The sequence below is a fragment of the Asparagus officinalis genome, chromosome 5 (assembly GCF_001876935.1).
Source record: "Asparagus officinalis chromosome 5, Aspof.V1, whole genome shotgun sequence".
Classification (NCBI taxonomy): domain Eukaryota; kingdom Viridiplantae; phylum Streptophyta; class Magnoliopsida; order Asparagales; family Asparagaceae; genus Asparagus; species Asparagus officinalis.
In genome coordinates, this window is record NC_033798.1 from 16,296,295 (window position 1) to 16,312,751 (window position 16,457).

Here is a 16,457-nt window from a genome sequence, read left to right on the forward strand (position 1 = left end):
TATGATTACCGGTATTGAAGAAAAAACTCAGCACATCCAAATAAGCCAGCTCAAGAAGTTTCAGAAAGAATGGACCATTCATGTTATCATACTTCGAAGTGCAGAGGCAACTTATAAAAATGCAAAAGAATCAGGGAAAATACTAAAGCTAATTCTTGCTGACGCAAAGGTAAAATAAAATTATTTTTAATATTATATTGTTTGTCCAACGTTGCATCTGATCATATGAATATTACTAAATCTCATTTTCTAATCAGTAAATTACATTAAAATACCGATAACTATCAGAATGGCTTTTTATGATGTTTCCCTGTTTACATATAAAATATAGATTAGTATTAATTAATTATATTTTTCATAAATTGATCTCTGGTATTAATAATATTTGTAGGATAACAAAATACAAGCAGTAATGTACGGAGAGACTATCAAAAAGTTTATAGATATGCTTCAAAAAAATCAAATTATTTTCATTTCAAATGGAGAAGTGAAAGGAATAAACCCAGTTTTTTCAAGTATCCACAAGTCACTTGAATTAGTACTAAAAAAATGTATCGATCAAAGAAGCACCAACAGGATTCCACTTGGAGAACATATTTAACAACTTTGTCTAATTTGAAGAAGCACTTTCCATGAAAGATGCAACAAAAATTAGTAAGTACTTACAAACTTCTTGCTTAAATCTTCAATACAAAATGAGACATTAATCTACTAAATCATAATTTTTTTATCAAATCACTTGCAGATATTCTTACAATAACAACTAATGTTAAGCCGACGATCAACTATATTACAAGACACAACAAACCAGACACTAGGAGGGAAATCACGCTTATGGATATAAGGTATATTCATGTTACTTATTTCTAATATCATAAGAGAAAAAAATATTAACGTTCTTTCTTTTTCATATATAGTGGAATGTCAATGCGTGCAACTTTATTAGGAGATTTGGCTACAAATGAAGGATCAATTCTTGAAGCAGAAATCAAATATAAGCCTGTAATAACATTATCAGATTTTTAAATCTCTATATATCAAGGTACATAAATTATTGCTGAAATTCTTATTAAAGATAACTAAACATAAATTTACTCCTATAATTTTCTTATTTTTGTAGGAGATACAAGCATATCGTCGCAAATTATTTCAACATTATGTATCAACCCAAAAATAGAACCAACTAGCGAATTAAGAGAATGGTAAGCAGAACAAGCATACTTTCATATAACTCAATAATGAAATATTATTATATTTTAATCTAATATGCAGGTTTCAATTGGAATAATCTGCAAAAGCAAAAGGATCTTCATCGACGCTTTTTAAAAATACCAAGGAAATTCATATTAGTGATATTATGCATAAGTCACAGAATTCGATACAGGTACAATATTATATACATATTCTTATCTACAAATTTAAATCTAACTAAACTTTGTTAATATACAAGCATGGTATTGCACATTTAAGGCAAAGATAACTACTATTTTAAATAGGCTCGAGCTATAGTTCTATGCTTGCAAAGGCTGTGACAAGAAGGTTGATAAAAATGTTAGTAAAGAGTGTCTGAATGACAAATGCCACAGAATCATTGATGACCCAGTACCAAGGTTAAGTAATATATCTTTTTTAATGCCATGAACATATTAAAATACAATACTAATTGTCTTTAGAAATTAACAATAAAAAATACAAGTACTTAGTTAAGATTCTCGTGGAAAATGACACGGATAATGCAAGAGTAACACTCTTTGACGCAGCAGAAACTCTTATTGGATGCAAAGCAAAAACATTCATTACAGAAAAGAATGAGGTAATTCCTAACTCTATTCAAGTAATAAATTAGAAAATAAACAAATCCATAAGTATTAATATAGCATTTGTTCTCATTGCAACAGAAAAATAATCAGAGTCCATATTTCCAAAAATTTGTTTTGAACATCGAAAAAACATTCAAATTCCTGGTGAAGTTAGATGAAAAGACAAAAGATGAACAAGGCAAAGGCAATATAATAGCACAAGAAATTCAACTTTAGCCTGATATTACAATCGACGTAGATGATGAAGATGCTACTCTAGAGTTACCCAAAAAAAAGATAAAGGTGGAGAAAGATTGATCTTGGTTCAATTAGAAATTTTCAAGAACAATATTTTTTTAATCATTTTATATAACAACTTATTTTTTTATTACAATTAGGAATTTTATAAGCCATTTTCATGCAGAGTTATTAATAGTTTTGTATGCTTATGTGATTGCTTACATCACATAAAATTACACTTTGATATTTAACTATTTTACTATATTTTATTATTGTCTATGGATAGCGCAGCATGTGATCAATCATTTATGATATAAAGGTGACCTCTTTAACCAATTGGCAAAGAATAACTATTATGATGAATTTGCTTGGGGTTGTCACAAACCTCAATATTCATTGTTTTTAAAAAAACATTGGCTTACTAATTATTACTTGTTGAGATTGTTGCCATGTTGAATAAGGGACCAAATTTGATCAAGATTTATTACTTGTTGAGATTGTTGCCATGTTGAATAAGGGACCAAATTTGATCAAGATTTACTTTCATACTTTAATTAAGTTCCATGTTGAATAAGGGACCAAATTTGATCAAGATTTACTTTCATACTTTAATTAAGTTCATGTTAAGTGTTAGTGGTAGTGATCAATTAAAAAATTTTAGAACAAAAATAATTTACAAGTTTGTAGTAAATCAAACAATGATCTTAGCCTTTTAAGTCAAAAAATATTTGAAATAACTTAAATTTTTGAAATATTTTCTACATTACTATGACTAAAATTCATAATAACAATTACAATATACCAGATACGTATATTCATCCAAGTTTAGCTTAAATTGCTTTATATTTATTTTTTTAATATTTAAATAAAATACTAATAAATCTTATAATTCAATAATACATATTTGAACTCAAGATAAATCTTACTTATTTAAAGTAATGAAATAAATATAAAAAAATATTTTTTTTGATATTTAACCACGTGCATTGCACATGAATAAAAACTAGTTTTATAGAAAAGTGTTAATTTTATAGAAAAATATCAATGTGGTGTCAAATTTCTGGGTGATTTCCGCCAATTTTGAGAGAAAATTGATTTCTGTAAATTTTGGTACTTTTCGTACTTTACAGAAAACATTTCTCTAATCTTTTTTGAACCAAACACAGTTTACGAAAATCTATAGAAAATTTTTAATTACAGAATTAACATTGTCAGGCATTTTGAGAAAACTTTTTTATAAAATTGTGCAACCAAACACCCCCCAAGACTAGCAAAAACAGCTAAAAGGTTTTTTTTTTAAATCGTAGTCCTAGTCCCTCAAACCTAGGGGTGAGCATCGGTCGGTTCGGTTCGGTTTTTACCAAAATTTGAATAACCGAACCGAACCGTTACAAGTCGGTTCGGTGCGGTTCGATTCAATTTGTTCAGTTCTAACTTCATCCGATCCCGATACTCGCTGATGGAATATTAGTAGGTATGTAAAGTTGACAGTTAATTATTTCAATATGACAAGGAGTGATACCTAGCCAAGAAGATAGATGTCGGAAGGAAATTTTTAACACCACGGCATAAATATTTGCATAAAAGTTACAAATTTAGCTCCCCCTAATACCAGCCATCATCATTAGACACAAAGTCCATATATTCCTACCTTATGTACAAAATAAAAAATAAATTTCTATTCATCGTGACAGAGCTCAACCACAACCTCGGTCATTATTATATATATGCTTACAGCAAAAGTGCGAACAAAGAGATCCTAAATCCTAATAGCCCACAAGTTCCTCCTCCTCCGCTCAAACTAAATAAAAAGATCAACAAAACCCTAAATGCTTACATCTTAGAGCATCCTGAGTTTCAAAACTCATAAAAAATAGAAAAATCCAGCCTCGAGAGAGAGCTAACCCGTCTCCTGCCGCCGGAAATAGCGCCATGTAGAAAAGATAAGGCGAAGTGAACTGAGTGAGAGAGAGGAAATGAAGAGCGGCAGCTGGGAGAGGAAATGAGTTTAGGCCTTTAGGGTTTGAGTCTTTGACTCTTTGGGTTGGGGACGGGTCGGGTAGGGTTTGAGAATTGCAAACTAAGACTTGTAGTATATTCGGTCGGTTCGGGTCGGTTCAGGTTGAAAAGTTTTCAACCTGACCCGAACCGCCCTACTAATAAAACCAATTTTTTCGGGTCGGTTCGGTCGGTTTTTCGGTTTGGATCGTACCATGTTCAGCCCTACTCAAACCTTCAATAGTTTCATATTTAGTTCCTAAAATCATTGAAATTGCCCATCAGTCCCTTAAACCTTAAGGGGTCTTCTAAATTTGTACCTCAATGACCATAAATACCGTCAAGTTATGTTTCCCTTAAAATTCATGTATTCACATCACATCATATTATATCATATCATATCATATCATACTCTTTATAAAAATGTGAGTTTGAAAAAAAAAACTTTATATTGTTAATATTACCCTTAATCATTTTGGATATTACATATTAATCTTATCCAAATTAATAATACATATTCAAATGTTTTGAAAGCTTGGTGTTGTCATAATCTAGAAACCTAAAAAGGTATTGGTGTATGCTGAAAGTTTTTAACCAAAATTTGATATGAATAGAGATCAAATAGTCATTGAGGTAAAAAAATAATAATCTTTTGATCACAATTTGAAGAAATGAATTAATATATGAGAGAGAGGTGATATAGTTGTATATTTTGTAGGATTTTATAAGATAAGTTTCATCTAAATTAAATATCAATTACAGTTATCATGAATTTCAGCTACTATGTATCAATTAGTGAAGAGATGTGGTAGTGAAGAGAAACTATATATTCAATTAGTCATTTCATAGCTTGCTAACCTTAACAATCCAGAACATAAACAATTAGTGAAGAGATGTGATAGTGAAGAGAAACTATATATTCAATTAGTCATTTCATAGCTTGCTAACCGTAACAATCCAGAACATAAACAGATGGAATATAATAAATATAATATCTGGAAAAAATTTCATAACCAAATCCATGGCTCCTGGTATATGATATTTCCTAAGAGTCTATTAACCAATCAGCATGTGGTAGTGAAGAGACAGCCCAAGGCCAGCCTGGCCCATTTCCTACTCTGAATACTTATCGTTTATTATTGTTGTATTAATTAACTAAAACGGCGGATAAGACTAGCAAAAACAGCTAAAAGGTTTTTTTTTAAATCGTAGTCCTAGTCCCTCAAACCATCAGTAGTTTCATATTTAGTTCCTAAAATCATTGAAATTGCTCATCAGTCCCTTAAACCTTAATGGGTCTTCTAAATTTGTACCTCAATGACCATAAATACCGTCAAGTTATTTTTCCCTTAAAATTCATGTATTCTCATCATATCAATACTAAGAAACAGAGATGAGTCCTGACAGAATGTGTAATTGAGGCAATTGAGATAAAAAAAAGTTCTAAATTGCAAGAATAATCAGATGATATGGAGAATGAAACTTAAATAAAGATGATTCTGATACTAATAAAAAAATTAAAAACATAAGCATCTTCAATTATGTGAAATAGTCAAAGTTAATTATAAAGCAAGTATGTCTCTAAAACAACAAGTAACCATAAAAATATAAATTGAGAGGCATTTGGGTCATTGAGAGACAATTTTGAAAGAACATTTAGGATTTGAGGGACTTATGAGCAATTTCAAAGATTTTGAAAAAAGTATTATGGAATTATTGAAGAATTGAGGGACTAGTATCTAAAATATTCATATGGTTTTTTATACATAAACCCAAACTAGCTGAGGTTAGACATGTATTTCCAACCCAAATTAGATTTGTTGATTTGAACTGAGGGTCTAAATATCGATGACTTAGATGTAAATAACTTAAAAAGATTTGAAGGGGTCTAGTTTCAAAAAATAGATTTCGAGAAACTAACATGAAACTACAGATAATAATCGCTGCATCACATAGTTGCCAACCTAATCGTTTTAGTTTGAATTTGGACCAATGAGAGGACTGCATCCGCAATATGAAAATTAACATAACATTATAGCATGCGAGCAATGCAAACAAAATAACCTTAACATCAGGCTCTTCTCCTGGCAAATAATACCACCAGCACAAGAGAAACCAATACAACAGCAAAATAAAGAAAATAGGTTAGGGAAAAAAAAAGCTCAAGTTACATTTAAGATCTTCTATACATTCTTCTCAATCTACTCAAGTCTCTGAATTCTGGGACGCCGAAACGGATCCCAAGCTCCTATACATCTCAGAAGAAGCAAGCGCAAAGTCTGACATAGCCCTAAAAAGCTCGGGCAAATGCGACTTCAGACTCCCAAGAGACTTCTCTCTAACCTGTCTACAGAGCTTCTGATGAGCTTCAATCTCATCATCCAGTCTAGTCTTCAAAGAATCAACCACAAATTTCCTCTCTGCCACCAAATCCTTCTGATTTGCAACCTCGGGATTCTCCCCCTCGATATCCTCACCCGTTGCTGCCTTCTTCTGTGAATGCTTATGATACCAATCATCAAAAGCCCTAGATTTCTTCATGTACTCTTTCCTAAGCTCTTCACACTTCTCTTTTTGCTTCAATTCTTCCTGTTGTAGAAGCATTATAGTGTTCGTAACCGCCACAAAGCTCTGAATCGCGTTCTTGGCTAGCTCATCCGGAAGTTTCTCCATGTGCTCATGCCAAGATACAAGGAGATCTTGGATAGGGGGATGGTGGACTCTTGGAGGTGATGAGACCTTCTCTTTTAAGTTGCTTTCTGTTGGGATGAGGTTGAGCTTCAGCCAGCTGTTGAGGGCTTGGATGTACTCTTTCTGGTGGCTTATGAGCTTTTGAAATTGAGATTGCCACTCTCGGATGACATCGTGGAGCTGGACTGTGCGGCCGTGGTGGTGTTCGGTTGTTTCCCTGACGGTGGTTAAGATGTCAAGGTTTTTTATGCCGTTGACAATCTTTAGCTGGCTGTCGTGGTGAGAATACATTGTTTCCCACATTTTTGCCATCCTAATTAAGAGACAGCATGACAGTTTTTAATAGAGAAGATGGAACGATGTATTTTCAATAGTTTGGTGGGACAATTAAAGGTTTTTGATGGAACAATGTAAACTACCCTGTAAATTACATACATGGGAATTTTCAATAGTTTGGTGGGATTCAGTATAATTTTAAGAGTTCGAGGGGATTTGTGAAATTCATCCAAACAGAATTGCAGAGGACAGGAAGAAAAAAAGTGTAATGCTTTGCTCACTCTGGGGCTCAATTCTCGCATGTTTCTTGGAAGAAATAAGATGTATCGGACAAAAGTATTTGCAAATAAAAATGGCTCCAGGAAAAAACAGTTGAGAAAAAAACAGTTGATTTCACAACCAGATGGGGAGTGCTAGATTAGGTGATCGACTATCAGAAAATAAGACGCGTGAATCAGTCTAGGAAAAGTTTCGCTGTCAATAGAAGTGTCCATGTAGGGCAGTATCTGAGGCTTTGAAAATGGTAAGGGAAAATTTTCCAAGAGCTCAGGGAAAACAATGGTTAGACCATGCAGAAGGTGCTTTTTTAAATAGGACTGATTTCCTGCAACAACGCTTTTTCCAACAGTATTCTTTGCATTAGGGAGAAGAATAGCGAACTTCTACAGTCAGGATGTTCAAACAGGGTAAGGCTGATGAAAACAGGCGCCACTTTATACAATGTGCCAGGTTATCTAGTACTGCATTACGCCATATATATAATTATGCTAAACAACATAAAATTGGTCAAATTCCAACGTAGCCAATGGTGGATGGGGAGGTAAGGCCAGATATTGGTAAACCAGTGACGATGAAATACCACTTACCTAGTGGCAGTGATAAGATGGTGACAGATTCATAAAAGTTTAGTAGTAAGCTGATAACTTAGGTCTCCAATAAAGTAAAGAACCCATTAAATGGGACCACAAACAACGACAAGGTACATGAATCCTGTTCTTTCTCCTAGTCATGTTCTTTTAAAGGTCATGTCCAAAATTAACAAGTATCAAATTTTGGGATTTCTAAATTAACTACAGTCCCATACTTTTTTGGCACATTTATTGATCCCCACTGCATTGCTCAACCCATCAAGATTAATTCTGCCTCATTCTGTATTGAATGCAAGAAGAAAATTTGTAAGATATTTTTTTTGTGGGCCAGAGGGACTTGGCCGGGAGTGCTTGGCTGGCGGTGCTGGCTGAGAGAAAGCGTGACAAAGTTTCTGGCCGGAGGAGAGAGTGGCCGGAGGTGCTGGTAAGAAGAAGCTTGGGGGCGCGGGGTTGGGGTTGGGACGTGGCCGTGGGTGCTTGGCCACTCTGGGGACACATCGATGGCTCTGCAAAAGCCCCTGTCCTACCACCTATAACAACGGACACCTCCAAGGACGTTGCTGCCCTTGCCTCCTATGAGACTGCCCTGATGACCTAGACTATCGCTGAGGATTGTGTCATTGCAACAATTATTCAATCAGTCTCCCTAGCCATTCGACTTCAGCTTGAGCGATTCGACACAACATCATCTCTATGGGGGTATCTCAAACTTTTCTACACGCAATCAAATGACGCTCAAGAATTTCAGCTATATCAAGAAATCATCACACCACTCAAGGTGATCGCTCGATCCGCGTGTTCAACACCTACATCTTTGACCTCTGGAAGCGGCTCGCCACCCCCAAAACCACTCTACCAGACCCATCTTCCAAGACTATCTACTTGAGCGGTAGAGATCGCTAGCACTTGTATCAATTCTTGATGAAGATTCGATCAGAGTTTGAGTCCACTCGCAGCCAACTCATCCATCATTCTCCCCGACCAATGTTAGAGACAGCTGTTGCTGAACTACAAGCTAAGGAAACATGCCTCCAGCTGATTACCCTCGCCACCAGCCCTGGCTCAATCCTCACCGCATCACGAGCATCATCTTACCGTGGTCGGTCTCTATCCTCAACCAGCGTAGCAACCTCGACCACAACCCCCCACGGTCATGTAGAAGCAGTCTAGACCCCCACCTATAAGCAAAAAGTGGTGCGACTTCCACCAAGCATGGGGACATCTAACACACACGTCTCGTGCATGACTAATTGCTACCTCCCCTACCACACCCCCGTCCGCACCATCACTCTACACCGAACTATTGTGGGTGCTTCATCCCTCTAATGCATCACCCGCTATAGGTCCGCCTGCCATCTCCTACTCCACCTATTCCAAAAACAGTTGGGACTGGCTGTAGTATAATATTCGTTCCCCTCCTGGCCAAGCACCCCCCGGCCCCACCAAAGCTTCTTCCGGCCACGCTCTCCTCCGGCCAACAACTCGGTCACACTTTTCCTCAGCCAGCACCCTTGGCCAAGCTCCCTCTGGCCAAGCTTTTCCCGGCTAGCACTCCCGACCAAGCTCTCTGTCCAAGCTCTCACCGGATAGCTAAGCCCGCACCATCTCTGTCCAAGCCCTCACTAGACAGCACCGCTCACTCTATCTCGACAAACTGTCTTTGGAACCCAAATACAATTTGAGAGGGGGTGTTAAATATAGTAGTTAGGCTCTCTTATTTTATTTTACTTTAGTCTCGCGTTGTTTAGGATCCTAGAACATCTATCGTTGCTCTTGTATCTAAACACTTCAATGCAATCAATAATATTGTCAATTTCACTCAAATCCTTCTATACTTATAGGAACAGAGGACAAGCAGCAGGGAACATCTAGGAGATTTGTTGCACAGAGGAATTCTTGAAGTAAAAAAATAATAGTTGAATGTCATAGACAAAAATAGAATAAAATAGGGTCTGGGAAGAAAAGAAATTCAGGATTAAGTATACACAGCATGGACAAAGAGAAGGAAAATTTAAGATAATTCTGTATTTCAGCTTCAAATAAAATGGTCTCCCTTTATGTATAGAGTTATCACAATATCAAATTGATGGTGATGATGCCTTAATTCTTTACTAGATTGACATATAGTTAGGGTTCTCGCTTAAGGTAAAGATAGGCATAGAAACAAGATTGGTGTTAGGGTAAATTCGTCAAATGATTTCACATTTTTAGGTCATGTGACCATTTTAACTAAGAACCCCTTATACCCCTGGCCGGCAAAACCGGCGGGGGGTATAAGGGGTATTAATGGACCCAGCTGTCTAATTCTTAAAGATATAGGAGAATTAGTGTCACTTTATAAATATAGGGAGGTCAATTGGTTGTAGGTAATAATATAGGAAGGTAATCAGAAATTTTCCTCAAAAAGAAACCAAGAAGGATAATTTAGTGAAATGAAAGGCATTTTTAAATTTGCAACTGCATAATACATACACAGTTGCAAGCAACTTACCCATCAACAAGCTCAACTAATTTTGGGTACAGCTGATCATCCCGCAAACGCTGGATTTCATGCACTGTTGAGTCCATGGACTGCATATCAACTATGTATCTTGTATGCAGATGACTAACAGCTGCTTTAGTTTTTTCAATTGATTCAGCATTGGCACCACGCCTCTTTTGCTTATTCAGTAAAGCCACCTTTCTCTGGTATTCAATTTTCATTAGTTCCCCTGCCTGCCATCAGCAAAAATAACATTAGAATCAGCACTTGTTAAGAGTTACTACAAGCAAATAACCATGCCACAATAAGAAACCTTGAAATGCGAACAAAAATTGAAAGTGATATGACAATGGCAATTGTTTCATGTCTGGAAAATAAACCTACAATAGATTGCTTATGAAAATTAGCATAAACACTATACACTAGAAAAAACTTTGCAATCGATCAGACAAGCTTTTCTCGTAGTGAATAGTCATCTGTGATCATAATAATCAGTGTAAATGAAATAGTAGGTACAATATGTAAAACACTAAGAAATAAGGATAGTTTCTAGTCCAATTCATTGGGCATCTCTTTCTCGCAGTGAAAGGGATAACCTGGCAAATTCCTTCTTTTCTTAATGCCTCGTGTTTGGGAACGTAAAGGATCATGATTGGGAATGAAAGGAGAGACTCGTCTTCTCATTTAAAAATATTTTAACCATGACATAGTTAGCCTATCCAAATTAAGTTAAGATATAACCGAAGGTAGACTACTAAGTTTTGTGCCTAAAGGATGGAATCTATGAAGAGCTAAACTACTTCCAATATCGGCAATAGTTTCTTACGAGGAGGACATATGTTGATACACTTTCTCATCGGCTCAGGCAATAAATTCTACTTCAGTACTTTGCAGAATAAAAGGTAGCTTTCTGTTGGAATTATCAGTTATTCTTTCCATAAAAGTAGTCGCAAGGAGGGAAATGCGATAAATTTTGGTGGTCATTGGCACTGAAGGTGATAGCTAACACATTTGAGCATGATGTCTGCATGCTAGCACGATGCACATGTGCCAGGTAGGAGTGTCTTGGAGGAGGAGAAAGAGTTATTATTGACTAATTGTTGGAAATGTCTTGCAATCAACCTTCCCATGCTTGAGACACCAATACTTCATGACAAGAAGCATAAAAGCTTGAATGGAATGACAAACCAGACCTAAATCCTGTGTACTAATCCATAAGAAATAATTGATTTTCATCCTAACAAGAACACCTCAACACTTATTATCCATGGAATTCTGAATGTATGTATCGGTAGAACAACCATATTATTGACAGATCCACCTATATATACGATGATTTCTGGTATGGGCGACCTCGGAGTTCGAGACTAAGGTGAATATTTTTAGTATGTTGGATGATTATAATTGTTGAAGGTTTCCCCAATGAAATGATTCGGAGGGTTAAAATTATAGCAGCCAGGGGGATATTTCTTGAAAACCAGAAGGCACTGCAAACCTAAGGCTCTCTCTTTTCTTCAAAATGGTCACCTTTATTTGCCCATTGAAGGTTATTCTTTATTGATAGTTAGATAGGTTGTTTCAACTATTGAGTGAGAGAGAGAGAGAGAGAGAGAGAGAGAGAACATTGTTAATTGGAGGTCAATCCTTTGTTGTACGTATTGCAGTTTATTAGCCATGGTTACATAAGATATTCTGTATTTCTGGTTACCTTTGCTTAGTGCACTTTTCATCTCTCTGGTTATTTTTAACAGCAGAGTAGTTCTAACCAGTAGGCACTAAAGAATTGACCACTGCTCCTCTCTCACTCTCATGCCTTGTCATTCGCCTAGGTTTTTTCTGGCAAGTTTTTTCTCATTAAAAAGTGCTTGTGTTATTGTGATTTCTTCTTTAGTTGTTTGTTGATTAATCTATTATTGTTGCTTCTCACAGTCAGTAATTGAAGGAAGGAGATGGGGGGGGGGGGCCCGCCTTCTTGTCAAGATGCCCAACACACCTAATCATACCATGATTATAAACTTGCGAGTATATAAATTAATCTAAATTTAGTAAACTAGTAAATGTTAATGCCAACTACTATAACAAAAGACCGACTAACTATTTTTGCACCATTACAAGTGTTACAATATCATGCTCAAATGGAGTACTTTTCTGTCAAAGTAATAATGGCCTTGGTGCTAAGGAAAAATATACTTAACATATCGGAAGAAACAGAATTTACTCAAAGTTTATGTGAATAGCTAACACCTGAATATTATAAATGATAATTAAGATTAAGTTTTGGTTTAAGGAAACTTACCTTCACTTCTTCATATAGTTTCTTTTCCCATGCCAGCATCTTATCTAAAACAGTTGCATGTGTTTCCCATTCATCGTTATCAAAATCATCTCTCCCATCAATTGTATTAAGCATTCCTTTGAATGACCTATTCCATGTTATGACCCGCATGACTCTGGCAGAATGATCAATATGCCCTGCAATCAAGATATGTATAATTTAATTACAGCATCTAACTGAAATAACACAATTCAAGAACGAAGGAAATTGCAAGCAAATGGAACAAATATGTAAAACAAGGTAGGTTGTGAAAAGCTTAAACCTGTACCTTCTAATGACCGTCAAGCTAAAATTGAAACAAACTATAATGGAGGTATACAGCATGATTGGAAATGAAATTCCATGTAGATAGAAATATAACCCGGTATGCTAAACAAGCAAGTGTTGAAGCACATAAGTGCACATTTAAATACAATGAGGAGTCTAGCAACTTAACTTGAAACTGACTATAATGGAGGTACAAAGCATTATGGGAAATGAAATTTCCATCAAATAACAATTAAGCCCAGTGCACCTAACAAGCTAGTGTAGAAGTACATAGCCACACATTTAAATACAATAAAATAAGGAAAATTACACAAAACCATCATACGAAAGGGGCAACAAAACAGCTAAAATCAGAATATGCTTTGCTAATTCCACACAAAAAGTAGCATGGATTTGATCGAGAATATATATTTCATCACGCCTGAAATACAAATTGTACTACTGATCTTAAAATCAAGATCATCCTACTTTGTTAGGACTAGGATATATTATATTGTCCACAAATAACCATCACATTAGGGCAGAACACAAGCTTGAACCATAAATGAATTTGAACAACATAAGCTCAGATCCGAAATAAAGTTCAACTCTACTTTACGGAAATTCCCTACTAGGATAGGTAAATAAATTTCAATTGATGGAACATATCAATATCAAAGACGTTTGAAGTCAAAGTAGAAGAGAAATGTAATCTAAATAACATAAAGTTAAGAATGAATTCAACATAGTCATTTTTCGTTCTTATTCAAAGTGTCGGCTTGAGAAATGAAACCTAGAACATTGATTTACTCTATTTCGCCATTTTTTTGGCACTAAGTGGGAGCACTTAGTCTTAGATAAATTAGATTGATAATGACTTATTAACCAATTTTTTCCATTCATTCATTCCAGACTTATGAAATTTCTCATCCCTTGGTTGGGAATCAAATATTCCTCGTGTCGTCCAATAATTCTTGATTATATCCCAAAGAACAGGATAGGTACCCAAATATTGAAGTACAAATCTCTAATGATACTTGTTAACTAATTGATTTTGTGATAATTAGTAAAAAGAACATATGCCTGAGACAAAGAAGATAAGTCACAAGAAATGTTAGAATCTCTGGTACTAATATTAGTATTAGAAAATAACTTTATACTCAAAAAAAGAGTTCATTATATTTTGATTTATCTTTTCAGTTCCTTCTTGATTTATTTGAAAAGTTCTCCATGCAATGGACTCATACATTTTGTTCGTGGTCATAGCTGATAGCTGCATAGTTTGTTTCTCAATGTAGCACCCGCAAGTTGTCTAACTGATAGAAAATCTTTCGCATTATATTGTATATTTATTGGAGAGGAAAATTATTTCTTAAAAAGTAAGAACAAAATGAGTTGTGCTATCTAGAGATGAGTCGGAGTAACGACTTATGGTTGATACTACCTGCAAGCTAATTTGATTAGGACCCTTTGATTGAATTTATCATCAATATTAGACCAAATATGCGATTATTCTGTGATAATCAGGCAGTGATTCACAGTTCTAGTAATCCTGTATTCCATGAATTAAACATCCACATTCAAATGTACTGTCCTTTGGTTCGAGAAAGGATAACCAGAAAGGTCGTTGAAATGAAACATATAACATTCATTAATCAGCAGACAGATCTTTTGAAGAAACACTTGGAAGATCACAAGTTCCTTTTACATGTGACCAACAGGGTATGTACGATGTATATGCTTCAGTTGAAAGGGAGTGTTGGGAAATATAAAAATAAAGTGTCTTATGCATAATAGTGTTTTCATTATATAATAGGTAATGATAAGATGAAGTTTTGGGGTTTTAAGATTTAGTTCCATGTTTGAAAATTCTATAACCGTAATATGTTTTCTTTATTGTGAGCAAAACTTTTGAGTATCCATCTTCGGAATTAAGATCTTACTCAACATGACATGTTGTAAGTAGCTTTGAATACATTTTATCTGCTACTAATGGAATAATTCTTGACATAGCTTTCCAAATAAACGACCAATCTCCCACATTCAGACAAAATGAAGAAGAACCACCGTTGCAAAATGTACCTCTATTATCCGCAAAGTTTGAGTGATAATGCATCCTATTTGCCTCCAACATCTTCGAAACTTCATGTGCACCCTCCGACGCCTTCAAGAAATGATCATCCAAATCCATCAGCACCTGCAACAAGCTCACGCTCATCTTCTCCATCACCCCCGTCCTATCAACCATCTTCCCCTTCTTCATCTCCACGGCACCCTCAGACGCCGCATGCTGATGGTGCACATTCACCACCGTCTTCTTCTCGGGCCTCGGCGGCAGCCCTTCTGGCGGCGTCATCATCGGAGGCGTCTCCGGCGGTGGTGGAGGCGGCAGCGGCGGATCCATCACCCCCTTCTCCGGCGTCACCGGCTCCTCAATCTCCTCACCCTGCAAAGAACCCCCTTGCCAGCCTATATTCGCAAGAACTATCCCAAGTCCCATCCTTTTTTGATCGGGACGGCGGTAGGAGGCGGCGGATCGGCGTCGACTTTCAGGGGCTTTTCTGTCATTCCTCTGCTCCTCTCTCCTCAGTTCTCAGCGCTCCTCCTCAATTCTCACTGTATAGTAGCATCTAAGAACCTTTCGAATGCTGAAACTCTGCTTCGGGATTCCGGTATTGCTCGCCTGCTCTCTGTCAGCGGCGATCGGCGAGAATCGCGAGCAGCCGGCGGAGGCGGCGGGCGGGAGAGATTCTGATCGGGGCTTCTGGACTGCAGAAACCGAGGCCGCGACGGACGAGGCGAACCGGCGTTAACGGACGATTGAGCTGCTCGGATGGTGGGATTCTCCATGGCCGAAGTCGCTGAGGGCGGCGCCGGAGTTCTTGAGCGCCATTGTGTAGGAGGAGTGAGCAGCAGCGAAGGCGTTGCGGGCGGTGACGGCATCGCGCATGAACTGCTTCCGATCCTTGCACCTCGAGACCGATTCCTCGTTCTCGATTCGAGATTGGGCGCAGCCCATTGACGGAGGTTTAAGGGAATTAGGGTTCCGAGCCACTATTTGGGGTGGTTTATTTTGATTTGTGTTTTTGGCTCGCTAAATGGGTGTTAAAATTTCTTAGACTAGACGTTAGCGGGCGGCCACACGTGCGGCTGGACGCTTGCGAGGTTTGCCTGAGGGGGAATAACAGCTTTTTTTGAGGGGGGGGGGGGGGTGGGGGTACGGGAAAGGGGTCACGAGCTGCTGTTGGCAGTGAGTGGGGCCCGCATATACTCAGGATTTTCGGGTGGGATGAGAGCACTTTTTTCTTTTGACTCTACGGGACCGTTTGGTTGTTTTTTTTCTTGAAAATATTGTAGTTGTCCGGCACAGTATTTGGTTGCTTTCGCTCGAAAGTATTGTACTTGTCACGCTACAATACTTTCACACGTTTAGGGGGTGTTTGTTTCAAGCTTTTTTTTTGTGATTATAAATTCTAGTACGTGAAAATGGGTTTTCTTGAGTTATGGGATTCCAAAAATAG

General features: G+C 36.8%; 1 protein-coding gene across 1 annotated transcript; it reads right to left on the bottom strand.

The window, feature by feature from the left end:
- LOC109840999 lies at positions 6,053–15,403 on the bottom strand. Its single transcript, XM_020409840.1, has 4 exons — positions 15,019–15,403; positions 12,652–12,827; positions 10,365–10,588; positions 6,053–7,041 (listed from the first exon to the last, which is right to left on the bottom strand). The coding sequence occupies exons 1-4, from the start codon at positions 15,338–15,340 to the stop codon at positions 6,243–6,245; spliced, it is 1,521 nt and encodes a 506-aa protein (XP_020265429.1). The 5' UTR covers positions 15,341–15,403; the 3' UTR covers positions 6,053–6,242.